Below are 16,264 nucleotides of genomic sequence, written 5' to 3' on the forward strand. Positions count from 1 at the left end.
AAAAAAAACAGTTAAGCAAAACCAGACATATCGGTGCATCTAAGAGTATATGAAACATTGTACACACCTATAGTCCCCTACTTCTCCAGTGAAAGGAATGAAGTACATTATAATTACACAGGATTAGTTTTGGTTTTATTACTCCTATTGTTTATCTTATAGACATTATATTGTTTCTTAGTTCCACTTTAGTCTGCCTCAATTCATAACAGTCTTCCCATATTTCTCTTAATTTCTTACATTCATTGTTTCTTATGGGCAATAGTATTTCATTATATTCATATACCACAAGTTAGCCCAGTCAGTGGGCACCCCCTTTGTTTCCAGCATATATTTCAAATAGTTATACTTTTGTTTAATTTGTTATTCTCTGCCTAGTGAAGATATCCATCTGGCTTTGAAGAAGCTATTAGTCTACTCTTAAAATTTGTTAATTTCTGGCAGTTAATAAATCTTGACACTTTTTGAAGACATCAGAATTACTGAATCATTCCAGCTTTTTTAATAACTGATGACCATGTTAGAAAGCTAGGAAGGAAAAGAAATCTGATTGATCAGCTCAAATCTCCCATCTCTTTCATTATTTTCAAATTATTTTGATGGCTTTGTAAATTTACTTCTTTTCTAGTTATATGAAGCATGTCGATACCTTGCTGCTAGGTGTCATGTAAGTATGTTTTATTAAATTTTTTAAATTAAAAGAGAATCATGTTTTAAGAAAAGTTGAAATAGTGATGCGATTTAGATCAGTATAATATTGCTATATCAGTGTTCATATAATAATTAAAATTGGTTTGTTGAGTACTTTAATTAATATGGTGCTATGTTCCTCCTCCCCCGACCTCCCCATTAATTTTGGAAAGCCATTATGTATATGAAAAGATTGCTCTTTGGAAAATTTAAATATAAGCAATGAAATGGTGTGCCATTTAGTGCCCTTTTAAAATTTAGAACAATATTTAGTGGAGCTTTAGTGATCACTCTTGTTTAACATTTTGTAATTCTCTACATAGTTTGCTGCAAAGGAACACCAGCAAGCTCTTGATATCCTTGATATGGAAGAACCAATTAACAAAAGATTATTTGAAAAATACTTGAAAGATGAAAGTGGGCTAAAAGAACCTTCTAATGACTGGGAGATGTCCCAATCTTCAGTAAGTAGTAGTTTGGTGTGTGTTTGGTTTTTTCCAATGCTTGTTCTTATGATTAGGGTAAACATTAATAAGTTGTAGGAATGTTATGGAAAAGTATCATGTGTGCTACATTGCAAAACTAAATGGCTTCTTTTGTACAGTTGTAAGCAAATAACATAACTGCTGTATTTTCTATCACCTACTTTACTTCTTCTACCTTTCCTTTTCATCCTTCTTTCCTCGAGGGTAGTATAATGCTTTCCTGTCCTAGCAGGCATTAAAGCTATTTCTTTAGACTGCTTAAATCTATTTAGGATTTTTCTCTTTCCCACAATCCCTCCTTCAGCTTCTTGTTGCCTGGGGACCAGTTTGTCCTCACTTCTTTATTTTTGTGAGTTCTTTGGTTACTTTTCTAGGGAACTTTGCCTAATTAACTTATTCTGTTGTATTCAATCACTTTTTTCTTAGGAAATATTTTAATATGCAGTAGGAAAAGTCTGTAAATAAGGTGTTTTCATTGCTCGACAACAATTATTTATAATATGTGTTCCTATATAGCCTCAATACCCTGTAGCAATACATAGTACACAGTTTCTATAATATTAAGGTGGTAACATTTTTTAATGAAAGTATTTAATCTCCTTGCCTATGGCTTACATTTGCTTGCTTAATAGCTAATGGTATTTTAAATAGCACTTTAGGTGAAGTATTATTGACCTTATTTTATGGGTAAAGAAACTAAGTTTCAGACAGATTGACTTACCTGTAGTCACACAGAGTCAAATTTGAACCCAGGTTTCTTGGTTTCAGGTCTTTTCATCCAACTGTACACCTTTGGATCTATAGTCTACATCAGAACTTCTACCCTATTCATATTACAACACATCTGCACCTTTCATCCTATACAGTGTTTATCTATAAATCTTCAATAGATGACCTATCAGCAGACTAGGCTTAGGGGTGGGGAACCTGTGACCTCGAGAGCACATGTGGTCCTCTAGGTCCTTAAGTGCGGCCCTTCAACCAAATCCAAACTGCAGAACAAATCCCCTTTAAGGGATTAATAAAAGGGTCACACTTGAGGACCTAGAGGATTTATTTTGGGTTTTCCATTATTTCATGAACATTAGTTCAGGACTCAGTTCTCTCTCTGTTATCCCTCACTCTTGGAGTTAGGTCTTTCCTAGACATTTATGTCCTTGATGCTGTTACTATTTTTACATTATTTTAAATTATTTTTCAAATGCTAGTTATTGTTGATAATATTCTGTAGCCTACTTATACCCACCAAATGTATTTCTGTTATTCTTTAAATTACCTGCATTTAAAATTTTTCTGAAATCCTAGTGTTTTGCCCAATCCTCTAACCTTCAGCTTATGGTCTCAGTAGCATAAGATATTGGTGATAAAAAGATAGACTTTTGTGGTAATTGAAAGCATTATAGTTTCCCAAATTCAGTCCAGCAAGATCTCCTATTAGTCAATTCTGAATCCATTTCACTGTCCCATATAAATTTCTGTCCAAGATATAAGAACTGATAGACAGTGGGTTTTCTGTCCAGCGTCATAATTTGGTCAGTGGGTCATTTTCATCCACTTTTTTTTCTACTATGGATGGCTAAAAGAATCTTGTGGGTGTAGCTTTCATTTAATAAGTACTGTAATGTTCCAGAATGCAATATAATCAGGACTATGGCATTCCCAAATAAAAACATCTGGAGAAAACCTCTGATCTTAGGGATTCCATCTTCTATTCTTATTTTGCATAGAACATCTGTCACATAGTCAAGGCCTTTTAGTATGCTTCCCTATGTGAAGCCCTATTTGACATTCACCTGATTTATCCAAAGTTATCTCTATTGTCTTATCTGTCAGAGAATATTTTATGATGGTAGCATGTATGTAGGAAATAGCTTGTTTAAAGAGAGTCTTTAAATCTATGTTTTGCTCTACCAAGTCAAATTTTTTTTTTTGTTAATCCACAATTGATACAGCCTGGGGTTTTATATTGCCTTCCCCTAACCTCTTAGTCCATTGCAGGACATTGAACATGTCATATGGTCTGATATAAAATGTCTGCTCCCTTCAGTTATTTTTAGAAATACAATATGTGACATTTCAGTTCAAACATTTAATAAATGCAAGTGTGCCAGTCATTCGAGCGCTGGAGATAGAAAGCTAATAACAAAAAATTCCCTCTTCTTAAGGAGCTAATGTGTACACAGGGAAGTAAATACAAAAATGAAAAATTGGAAGAGTGTTTAAGAACAGGAGGAAAGGCAGCATTAACAACTGAAAGTATCAGGAAAGGCCATTGAAGGGAGCTAGAAGTTCCAAGAAGAGAAAGAAAGGACGGAGAGTGTTCCAGGCTTGGAGGACAATCTGTGCAAAGGCATAAAGATCTCAGATGGAATGCCATATAGGGGGACCAAGTAGGCCAATGTGAGTATGTGAAATGTGGAATAATTATGTAATCAGTCTAGAAAAATAGATTGGAACCCGATTGTAATGGACTTTAAATGCCAAAGAGAAGAGTGCATTTTTTAATGCTAAAGTAGGAGTTTACAATAACCCTTTTTATGCCATGGACCCCTTGGGCAATTTGAAGCCTGTAAACCACTTCTCAAAATAATCTTTTCTTTAAAAATTCATAAATGAAGGAAATGTTAAATTCTAGTTAGAGATTAGTGAAAATTAAGATGTAAATTTTTTCCTAGCCAAGGTCACAGACACCCTGAAATCTAACAGCAGATCCTTTGGGAAACTATGAACCCCAGGTTAAGAACCTTTGGACTAAATGCAGTAAGGAGCCTCTGAAGGTCCTTCAGTGGGAAAGTAACATGACAGACCTGTGCTTTAGAAATATCAAATTGGCAGCTTAGCTGTATGAAGAATAGATTAGAAAAGGGAAAGACTGGATACAGAGTGAAAAATTAGACTATTTCAGTAGTCCAAGCAAGAGGTGACGAAGTCTTGAATTAGGGTGGGTGTGGTGTGAATGAAAAGAAGGGAATAGATGTGGGAGAAGTTGTGGAGGTAAAATCATTGAGGCTTGCTCATTTGGGCCAGTATCAAAGATTTTATAAAGATGAGAAAGTAGACACATTTTAGTGCTTGTCCTTGAAAGCTAGAACCCTGACCTAATACTTACCTTCTTTAAATAGAGTCAAGTTTCTTTTTCCATATCCCTTCTATTCCTTATTAACAAATTGTGAAATGATACATTACTAGATTTTTGTTGTGTGTAAATTACAGTGGGGAGTTAATAAAATATTTTTGAATGCTGCATTACTCTTTTAGGTGTCTAAGGGTTGCTTCTTGCATGGAAGGAATAGTTTATTAAATAAAATCATAGAATATTATAGCTAAAAGAACCTTACTGATCATTAATCAGTTTTTTATTTTATATATGAGGAAATTGAAGCCCAGAGAGGTTATTACCCTATTGGGTTACCTTTTTTGCTTTTGGTAATACTACTGTTCTTGATTTTTTTTTTTCCGTTCTTTAAGATTTTTCTTTTCTTTGATAGATTTTTAAAAAATCAACCCATAACATAAATGCCTTTACTTTATGCCACCTTTAGTTAAAATTTCTTTTATATATTTGGTCTAACAGTTCTAACAGCTCTTTCCTTCATCTTCTTAAGTGCCATTCGATTTCCTTATTGCATATTCACTGCTTAATTGGGTGGAATCCATTTGTGGTAGGTCCTACTGTTGCCTGTCAGAATGAAATAACATCCTGTTGTCTGTCAGAATGAAATAATGTCCCTAATAGTTTTTTAAATGCGCATTTAATGGACTTTGAATAAATCAGGTCACTTTGCCTTTGTCACTATCTCAACAGCATTAACAGAAGAAACTGATACATTGTCCCTGAGTTATATCATTCGTTATTTGCAAAGAATTGTATTTATTTGTTTTGCAGGAACAAAATAACATTTAAACATATTCTATGTTTGGAAAGAGCATTGAGTATAAATAGGGATTCTCAAAGTTGATAGATAAACATAAATAACAGCATATATAACACATGTATAACTGTTAGCATTAATAGGTATCTGTAAAAGTTGGGAGTGTTTGTTGGAGTAATCAGAACATATCAAGGTTCATCTAAAGAAGCATCTTAACTTTTGTTTTCATACTTCTGTTGCTCTGTAGCCAATCTATTAGAAAAAAATCCCATTAGCTATAAAATATTTTTCAGTCATTCACTCAGACTCTAATACGTTATATTTTTCCACCAGATTAAGAGTTCTATTTGCCTTTTACGAGGAAAGATCTATGATGCTCTAGATAATCGAACCTTAGCAACTTATAGCTACAAAGAAGCCTTGAAGCTTGATGTCTACTGCTTTGAAGCATTTGATCTTTTAACATCACACCACATGCTGACAGCACAAGAAGGTTTGGAAACTGAGGCATTTTTTTACATCTTTTACATCTGTGGAAAATTAAACCTACAGAATTTGTATTCAGTCCATTTAGCTGAATTTAAAAAATATTTTTTATTAAATATACAAAATCAAGGAAAGACTTGATAAGATTGAACAACTTAACTGTTAGGGTATAGATAGATGGCATGATGTAGTGAAAGAGCCCCAGACTAGGAGTGAGAGCTGGATTCAGGTCTTAGTCACATCATTTACTGTTTGACCTTAGAGACAAGTCAGCTCTATTGAGAGTCAGTTTCCTTATTTGTGAAATAGGGATAAAACTTAATGTACCTACCTCAAGTGATTATTAGAAGATTTTGTTCAACTTGTGGAAATTTCTTTAACTCCCCATCTCAAAACTTCTTATTATCATTACCTATTCTGTCCTTCCCTCCTACCTCAGAAGAAGTATCCCCACTCCTTGCTAAGGTAAATCGGCTTACATTTTTGTCTTCCTTCCTACCCCCTCCCCTATCCTTATCTCCTTGAGAATTAAATGCGGTAGAAAATGTAAAATCTTCTAACCACCAAGTACTAATACAAATGTAGATGGCCCTTCTCCAGATGGCATCAATATAGGGGGCCAGTTATCATTGTACCTAGGCCTTTACCATAAGATTTTGATGTGAGTTGGAAGAATTCATAAATGTAGAGCTAGAAAGGACATCATCTAGTCCAGCCTCCTAATTTTACAGGTGAGGAAACAATTCTTTTTTGAGAGAGCTGGAACTCAGTATAAAAGAAAATGGTAGTATTTAATTTCCTCACTTTTGTTTTAATTAGAGAAAGGAAACTGAAGGACCTTAGCATTACTCTGGGAGCTGAGAAATTTGGTCCTTGCACTTTTCTGTAAGGTGAGGATGGTCCAGTATATATTGGTCCCCATTTCTGTTTTTTTTTCTAGTGTATATTGAGTCCTTTTTTGAGTGACTCTTTACGTAGGGAAAACATTGGAAAGAACATTTTCCTATTGATAGATTTTTTTGTCATCAATATTACAATTTTCACAATTTAAAAAATTTTTCATAGAAAAAGAGCTACTTGAATCCCTACCTCTTGGCAAGCAATGCACAGAAGAACAAGAATTGCTACGTTTTCTTTTTGAGAATAAGTTAAAGAAGGTAAGTAAAAATTCCATGACCACAATGCTCATAGTTAGTTCTTGAGCCCTTCATTCTGCTTCCCCCTTGTCCAGGAGAATTGGACCTCTTCTTTTTTATCTATTGAAGAGTCTGATCATGGAGTTAACAGTCCTTTGTCTCCAAGTAGGCTTTCCACCCATGGTTAAATTTTAGAAATGAAAATAGTAAGGAAGCTTGTCTTAGTACTTGGGAAATCATATTTTAATCCATTTATCAAAAACCAAATAATTCAGAACTATATAAGGTATTCTATTTGCCTAAAAATATGGATATTTTTAAACTAAAGTCAATTTTAGTGCTTGTCCTTGAAGGCTAGAACCCTGACCTAATATTTATCTTCTTTAAATAGAGTCAAGTTTCTTTTTCCATATCCCTTCTATTCCTTATTAACAAATTGTGAAATGATACATTACTAGATTTTTGTTGTGTATAAATTACAGTGGGGAGGTAATAAAGTATTTTTGAATGCTGCATTACTCTTTTAGGTGTCTAAGGGTTGCTTCTTGCATGGAAGGAATAGTTTATTAAATAAAATCATAGAATATTACAGCTAAAAAGAACCTTACTGATCATTAATCAGTTTTTTATTTTATATATGAGGAAATTGAAGCCCAGAGAGGCTATTACTTCCTCAAAGTCACATGATACATTCTTAATGCTAGAAAAAAGTGAATGCAGCTTCCAAAAGTTCTGTACTCCCAAGGAATATATTACTGAGTGTTCACCATGTCTTTTAGTTAGTGATATTATGTGAAAGTTATAAATTTCCAGTTATTCAATCATAGAAAACCATACTGGCCCAAATGAGCAAGCCATACCTTTATTTTTGAGAGAAATTTTGTTGAGTCCTTGAGTTTTCTTGTCCTGGAAAATACAGTCTGCATATGGTGAGGGAAAATTGCAATACTGTGATTGTTACATTTATCCTGTCATTAAACTTTAAGCAAATGAGAAATAATAGGCCCTCTAGTCTTCAGTTTACAACACCCTCTCCTGTCTTTTCTTTTGGTTAGCTGATGAATTTGTGTGGCCATAGCTAGTATTTGTCTGCGTTATTTTATGAATAACACATGCCATGTAGGTATACTTCACAAGGTCTTATTCTTATCAGTAAGAATAATGCTTATTACAGACTGTTTTGAAAATCTGAGTTACAAATGTTGAAAGGCAAGTATAAAACAACTGTAATATGTATCTATAAATGGAAATATGAAGGCCAGAGAGGTTTTGAGGTAACTAGGTGGCCCAGTGAGTAGAGAACTAGGCTTAGAGTCGGCATACTCAAATATGACCTCAGGTTGTATATTCCTGGGTAAGCCATTTAACCTCTATCTTCCTTGGTTTCCTCACCTATAAAACGAGGATAATAGAGCACCCACCTCCCAGAGTTATTGGGAGGCTGAAAATTGGATATTTGTAAAGCTTTCAATGTGGTTCCTGGTATATAGTAAGCAATTAAATAAATATTTGTTCTCTTCACCCACTCCTTTCCCCTTTTGATTAAATTAGAAAAATTACAAAATTAAAAAGAATTTTGCTGGAAATATGGAATCTGTAAATTGGTAGGGACCTCAGAGGCTACTTTGTGCCATGTTTAATTATTTGTTTAAATGTTATTAAATGTTTTTTGCCCAGTGTCTTTCACCCTTTCTGAAATGAAGTATACAAATTACTAGGGGACTCAGATGTCCCTAATTGAATACTTTAAAAACTTGGGCAATTTAATTTTATCATATTCTCAATTAATATAAAAATATTTTTCTGTGTTTCAGTATAATAAACCTAGTGAAACTGTCATTCCTGAATCTGTAGATGGTCTGCAGGACAATCTGGATGTGGTAGTGTCTTTGGCTGAAAGACATTATTATAACTGTGATTTCAAAATGTGCTACAAGCTGACTTCGGTGTAAGTATCTACAGCCATTTCAAGACATTTGTTCTGTTAGTTAAAGCCCTTTCTTTGGCGTCCTCTCATTTGGTCATTGTTTATTGAACTATCACTACACAGCACTCACCTGAGATATGAAAGAATAAGTTACAGATATGAAGATGTTTATTTAAATCTTTAAATAGATTAGGTCAGTTTAAATTGTTGCACATTAAAAGAATCTTTAAATATTATATTTTCTATACTTTAGTTATGTTGATTTAAAATATTAGTACCTCATAATCATATTCATTCATATTTCTCAGTTACCAGGATTTTTTATTAATTGGTCTTCCCATGTTTGCCCTAGCTGAACAAGCCATTTAGTGAAATTAGTTGTTTGGACCCAAACTACAAGTAAATATAGTTACCCTAGTATGACTTGATAATATGTTAATGATAACCTGTTAAAACGAGTGTTTTATTCCACTTCTGGAATAGTAATACATAGTACTTTGACTTTCAGAGTAATGGAAAAAGATCCTTTCCATGCAAATTGTTTACCTGTGCACATAGGGACTCTTGTGGAACTAAATAAAGCAAATGGTAAGAATTTTATTTTTAAGCTAAAATGGTAATTAAGGTTGCATAAAGTATTATAATGTGGTGGGGGGAGGAAGGGAAGAGAGATTTAAATCTATTAGTCTTTTAAAGTCAAAAGATTTCTTTAAGTCCTGAAATTTGGTCATATAAACAAACACCCAGGTAACTGAGTGTTTTGGTAGCAAAAAATATAATAAGGAAAAATGAAGAAAATTATGTTATAAATTAAAAATAGCATAGTTAATTGGAGAAAAAAAATTAATCCATCTGTAGAACAAATATATTTCAGCATGCTAGATGGAATACTTTATTCCCAGTTTTCCTGCTTCCAGTCATAGAGAGGTCATAAAGACTATAAATTTCAAAAATATAATAAAATTTCTTGAGTTATAAGGGACCTCAGGTCATTTTAGTTCAACTAGTATCTGAGCAGGAATGTTCTCTCTAACATCCCAAACATTGAGCCTCTACCTGAAGAATTCCAGTGATAAGGAACTTGCTACTTTTTTTAGTAATACTTTATTTTTTTCCAATTACATATAAAAACACTTTTTAACATTTGTTTTTTACAATTTTGAGTTCCAAATTCTCTCCCTCTTCTCCTCTCCTGTCTTCCTGATATGGCAAGCAGTTGATATAGGTTATACGTGTACAATCATGCAAAATATGTTTCCATATTAGTCATGTTGTAAAAGAAAGCAGAGACAAAAACAAAGTTAAAAATAGTATGCTTTGATCTGCATTCAGCTTCTATTAGTTCTTTCTCTAGAGGTGAATAGCGTTTTTCATCATAAGTCCTTTGGAATTGTCTTGGATCTTTGAATTGCTGAGAATAAGTTATTCACAGTTGATCATCATATAGTATTATTGTTATTGTATACAGTGTTCTGGTTTTGCTCAGTCATGTAAGTTCATTTCAGTCTTTCCAGGTTTTTCAGAAAGTATCCTCTCATAGCACATCTTATAGCTCAGTAGTATTCTATCACAATCATGTACCATAACTTGTTCAGCCATTCCGTAATTGATGTACATCCCCTGAATTTCAAATTCATTGCCACCATTAAAAGAGCTGCTATAAATATTTTGTACATATAGGTACTTTTCCTTTTTTTAATTTCTTTGGAATACAGACCTAGTAGTGGTATTGCTGGATTAAAGGGTATGCACAGTTAATTGCTCTTTGAGGATAATTCCAAATTGCTCTCTGGAATGGTTGTATCAGTTCACAATTCCACTAACAGTGCATTAAGTGTCCTCAGTTTCCCACATCCCATCTCACATTTATCATTTTCCTTTTCTGTAATATTAGCCAATCTGATAGTTTTGAGGTAGTATCTCAAAGTTGGTTTTATTTGTATTTCTCTAATCAGTAGTGATTTAGAGCATTTTTTCAAATGACTATAGATAGCTTTGATATCTTCTTCTGAAAACCACCTATTCATGTTCTTTGACCATTAATCAATGGGGGAATGACTTATATTTTTATAAATTTGACTCAGTTCTCTATATATTTGAGAAATGAGGCCTTTATCAAGAAACTTCCTATAAAATTATTTCCCGTTTTTCTGCTTTCCTTCTAATCTTGGCAGCATTGTTTTTTTTTGTTTTGTTTTTGTGCAAAATCTTTTTAATTTATGGAATTAAAACTACCCATTTAACATTCTGTAATGCTGTCTCTTGTTTTGTCATAAATTCTTCCTTTATCTATAGATCTGACAAGTAAACTATTCCATGCTCCCCTAATTTGTTTATGTTTTCTGCCAAAATGCTTTGTAGTTTTTCCAGCACTCTTTTTGTTAGATAGTGAGTTCTTGTCACAAAACCTGGGGTCTTTGGGTTTTTCAAACACTAGATTACCATGGTCATTACTGACTATGTTTTGTGTACCCAGTCTATTCCACTGATCCACCACTCTGTGTCTTAGCCAGTACCAAATTGTTTTGTTGATTACCACTTTGTAATACAGTTTGAGATCTGGTATGGCTAGGCCATCTTCCTTCACATTTTTTTCATTAATTCTCTTGATATTCTTGACCTTTTGTTCTTCCAGATGAATTTTGTTAATTACTTTTTCTGGCTCCATAAAATAATTTTTTGGTACTGTGGTATGGCATTAAATAAGTAAATTAATTTATGTAGAATTGTCATTTTATGTCATTTTATCAGCCTACCCATGAGCAATTAATATTTTTCCAGTTCAGATCTGACTATCAGTATGAAAATTGTTTTGTAATTGTGTTCATATAGTTCTTGGGTTTGTCTTGGTAGATAGACTCTCAAGTATTTTATATTGTCTACAGTTATTTTAAATAGAATTTTCTCTTTTTATCTCTTGCTGCTGAACTTTGTTGGTAATATATAGAAATGCCGATGATTTATGTGAGTTTATTTTATATCCTGCAACTTTACTAAAGTTGTTAATTATTTCAACTAGTGTTTTAGTTGATTCTCTAGGAGTCTTCAAGTATACCGTCATATCATCTGCAAAGAATGATAGTTTTGTTTCCTCATTGTGAATTGTAATTCCTTCTATTTCTTTTTCTTCTCTTATTGCTACAAGTAGCATTTCTAGTACAGCACTGAATAGTGATGTATGGGCAGTGATGATGGGCATCCTTTCTTGACTCCTTATCTTATGGTGAGGGCTTCTAGCTCATCCCCATTATGGATAATGTTTGGTGATGGTTTTAGATAAACACTGTTTATAATTTTCAAGAAAGCTCCATTTATTCCTATGCTTTCTTTAATAGGAATGAGTACTGTATTTTGTCAAAATACATCTTTTGAGATAATCATATAATTTCTGTTGGTTTTGTTATTGATATATTATTCATCCATAGTTTTCTTTCCCTGTTTTTCCTCTCCCTGGTTTATATATCAGCATCATATTTGTGTCATAGAAGGAATTTGTTAGAATTCTTCTTCTTTGCCTGTTTTTCCAAATAGTTTACATAGTATTGGAATTAATTGTTGTTTGCATGTTTGGTAGAGTTCACTTGTAAATCCGTCTGATCCTGAGGACTTTTTCTTAGGGAGTTCACTGATGGCTTGTTCAATTTCCATTTCTAAGATGGAGTGTTTAAGTATTCTGTTTCCTCTTCTATTAATCTGGGTAATCTATATTTTTGTAAATATTCACCCATTTCACTTAGATTGTCAGATTTATTGGCATACAATTGGGCAAAATAGCTCCAAATAATTAATTGCTTTAGCTTCATCTTAACTGGTGGTGAATTCGTCTTTTTCACTTTTGACACTGGTAATTTAGTTTTCCTCTTTTTTTAAAAAAATCAAATTAACCAATGAATATTTTTTTTTTAAATAAAACCAGCTTTAGTTTTATTTATTAGTTCAGTGGCTTTCTTTCCATTTTATTAATCTCTCCTCTGATTTTTCAGGATTTCCAGTTTGGTGTTTAATTGAGAGTTTTCAATTTGTTCCTTTTCTAGTTTTCTTCAGTTGCATGTCCAATTTGCTTTTCCACTCTTTTTCTGTTTTATTGATGTAAGTGTTTAGAGATATAAACTTTCTCCTGGGTACTGCTTTGGCTGCATCCCATAAATTTTGGTATGTTGTCTCACTGTTGTCATTCTCTTTAATTAAATTATTGATTATTTCTGTGATTTGTTCTTTGACCCACTTATTCTTTAGGATTAGATTATTTAGTTTCCAATTTTGTATCTATTCTTTCCACTGCCCTTTATTGAATGTTATTTTTATTGCATTATGATCTGAAAAGGATACATTTAATATTTGGGCTTTTTCTGCATTTGGTTGTGAGTTTTTTGTGCCTTAATACATGGTCGATTTTTGTATAGGTGCCATGTACCACGATAAAAAGGTATATTCCTTTCTGTTACTATTCAGTTTTCTCCAAAAGTCTATCATACCTAACTATTCCAATGTTCTGTTCATCTTTCTAACTTCTTTCTTATTTATTGTTTGGTTAGAGTTAATCTAGTTCTGAGAGGGGAAAGTAGAGGTCTCTTACTAGTATAGTTTTACTCTTTCCTCCTGTAACTCATTTAACTTTTCCTTTAAGAATCTGGATGCTATCCATTGGTATGTATATGTTTAATATTACTGTTACTTCATTGTCTATGGTGCCTTTGAGCAAGATTCAGTTTACTTGCTTATCTCTTTTAATTAGGTCTGTTTTTGCCTTTGCTTTGTCTGAGATCGTGATTGCTCCCCTTGCTTTTTAACTTCACTTGAAGCATAGCAGTTTCTACTCCAGCCCCTTACATTTGCTCTTTGTATATCTCTATGCATCAGGTGTGTTTCTTGTGAACAATGTATTGTAGGATTCTGGTTTTTAATCCACTCTGCTATCCACTTCCATTTTATGGGTGAGTTCATCCCAATCTCATTCACAGTTACCATTACTGTGTATTTCCCTTTATCTTATTTTTCCCCTTTTTATCCTTCTCCCTTTCTCTCTTTTCACTCTGTCTTTTCTCACTATTGTTTAGCTTCTGACCACCAACTCCCCTAATCTGCATCCTTCTCTTAGCCCCCTCCCCTCCCACTTCCCTGTAGGTTAAAATAGATTTCTATTAAGTGTATATGTTATTCCCTCTTTCACCCAGTTCTGATGAAAGTAAAGTTCAAGCATTGCCTACCAATTCCCCCTCCCCCAATTTTTCCCTCCATTATAAGAGGTTTTTCATGCTGCTTTTATGTGAAATAATTTACTCTATTCTGTCTCTCCCTTCCCTCTTCTCCCAGTCCATCCCTCTTTCTCAGCTCTTAATTTTGTTTGTTTGACTATCATCCCATCAAAGTCAATTCACACTCATGCTTTTGGTCTGTGTATACTCCTCTTAGTTACAAGTATCATCTTCCCATGCAGGAATGTAAACAGTTTAACTTTATTGAGTACCTTGTGATTTCTTTTTCCTGTTTACCTTTTTGTGCTTCTCTTGAGTCTTATATCTGAAAATCAAATGTACTATTCAGCTTTGGCGTTTTCATAAGGAATGCTTAAAAAGTCTTCTATTTCATTAAATAGCCATTTCTCTCTCTCCCCCCCCCCACCCCTGAAGGATTATACTCAGTTTTACTGGGTAGGTGATTCTTGGTTGTAATCCTATCTCATTTACTCCCTGGAATATCATATTCCAAAACCTCCGAGCCTTTAATGTAGAAGCTACTAAATCTGTGTTATCCTGACTGGCTTCACAGTGTTTGAATTCTTTCTTTCTGGCTGCTTGCAATATTTTCTCCTTGACCTGGGAGCTCTGGAATTTGGCTATCATATTCCTGGGAGTTTTCATTTTGGAATTTCTTTTAGGAGGTAATCAGTGGATTCTTTCAATTTCTATTTTACCCTCTGGTTCTAGAATAGTAGGGCAGATTTCCTTAATAATTTCTTGCAATATTATGCCTAAGCTGTTTTTTTGATCATGGTTTTCAGATAGTCCAGTAATTTTAAAATTATCTCATTGATCTGTTTTCCAGATCAGTTGTTTTTAGATTGAGATATCTCACATTTTCTTCTATTTTTTCATTCTTTTTGACTTTGTTTTACTGTTTCTTGATGTCTCATGGAGTCATTAATTTCCACTTGCCCAATTTTTTTTTTTTTTGGTGAGGTGATTGGGGTTAAGTGACTTGCCCAGGTTCATGTAGCTAGTAAGTGTCAAGTGTCTGGTCTGTCTGAGACTGGATTTGAATTCAGGTCCTTCTGACTCCAGGGCCAGTGCTCTATTCACTGTGCTACCTAGGTGCCCCTCCCCCCATTCTAATTTTTAAGGAATTATTTTCTTCAGTGAGCTCTGTGCCTTCTTTTCCATTTGGCCAATTTCGCTTTTTAAGGAGTTATTTTCTTTAGTGAATTTCGTACAGCTTTTTCCATTTTTTTGTGTTTCCTTTTCCAAGCTGTTGACTCTTTTTTCATTATTCTTCTGCATCTCTTATTTAGTTTTTAAAATCTGTTTTGAACTCTTACAGGAATTCTGTTTGGACTTATATACAATTCACATTTTTGTTTGAAACTTTGCTTGTAACTGTTTTGACATTGGTGTCATCTTCTGACTTTGTATGTTGATTTTCTCTGTCTCCATAGTAACTTTATGTGATCAGGTTATTTTTTTGTTGTTCACTCATTTTTCCAGCCTTGGGCAGTGCTCTTGGGGTAGTGGGGCTCAGTCTAAAACTTCAGGTTTTTCATGCTGCTATTTTCAGAACTACTTCTGGGAATTGGTAAGTTTTCAGTTCCGTCAAGGTGGTATGATGTAAGAAGAGATGTGTTCGGTGCTCTCTTGACCTGTGCTGTAGTCTGTGACAACCACAAATACTCCTTCCCACCCTGGACCTATGAGAAGGGTTTCCACTTCCCTTTGACTTCAAGCTTTGGTGTGCTAGTGCTCCTCCTTGCCCTGGTACTGTGACCCAGATCCCTGTATGGGCAATGCAGCAGTACTGCACCCAGCACCAGCAAAGTATGTGTCCCCTATAGTATCCTTTTTTAAATTTGATTTATAGCTCAAATTGATCATTCTAGTATCTCAAAATCTTTTTCAATCATGATTCTGTCATGAAAGCTCAAGATGTTGAACTTTTTTCCCTTGTAGCTTTGCAAACTTGAAATTTACTTTATAAAGCTTTATTCAAGTTACAGATAAAAATATTGAACAGAACAGATCAAGGACTCAGATTGACATTGACCTATAAATTATTACCCTTTAGATCCTGTAATCCAAACAATTATGAGACCACCAAACTGTCTCATCTCTAGCCCATATCTCTCCATCATGTCCAAAAGGAGATTGTGTAATACTTTCTTAAATGACTTCTAAAAATCTAGTTTATAACATTCCCCTGACAAACCCTGTAAGTGATTGATATTAGACCCAAATTGGGAGTACAAAAATGTTGGTGTAGAGGGCAGGTAGGTGGCGCAGTGGATAGAGCACCGGCCCTGGATTCAGGAGGACCTGAGTTCAAATCCGGCTTCAGACACATAACACTTACTAGCTGTGTGACCCTAGGCAAGTCACTCAACCCTATTGCCTAGACCAAAAACAAAAAGTGTTGGTGTTGCTTTTATTCTTCCTGAGAATGGCTTAAAGTAAAAGGTAA

At 33.9% G+C, this 16,264-nt stretch overlaps 1 protein-coding gene across 1 annotated transcript in view; it reads left to right on the forward strand.

Moving 5' to 3' along the window:
- Positions 1-619: 619 nt before the first annotated feature.
- Positions 620-16,264, forward strand: part of LOC114046231 (cell division cycle protein 16 homolog) — a 52,062-nt gene continuing 36,417 nt past the window's right edge. Inside the window, exons 1-6 of the mRNA XM_027866474.1 lie at positions 620-667; positions 1,014-1,154; positions 5,381-5,540; positions 6,599-6,690; positions 8,484-8,617; positions 9,105-9,184. Of these exons, the coding sequence (XP_027722275.1) occupies positions 1,056-1,154; positions 5,381-5,540; positions 6,599-6,690; positions 8,484-8,617; positions 9,105-9,184 (565 nt within the window). The 5' untranslated portion in view covers positions 620-667; positions 1,014-1,055. The remainder of the gene's footprint in view (positions 668-1,013; positions 1,155-5,380; positions 5,541-6,598; positions 6,691-8,483; positions 8,618-9,104; positions 9,185-16,264) is intronic.

This window comes from Vombatus ursinus, unplaced genomic scaffold, assembly GCF_900497805.2.
Source record: "Vombatus ursinus unplaced genomic scaffold, bare-nosed wombat genome assembly UNPS02014781.1, whole genome shotgun sequence".
Lineage (NCBI taxonomy): Eukaryota > Metazoa > Chordata > Mammalia > Diprotodontia > Vombatidae > Vombatus > Vombatus ursinus.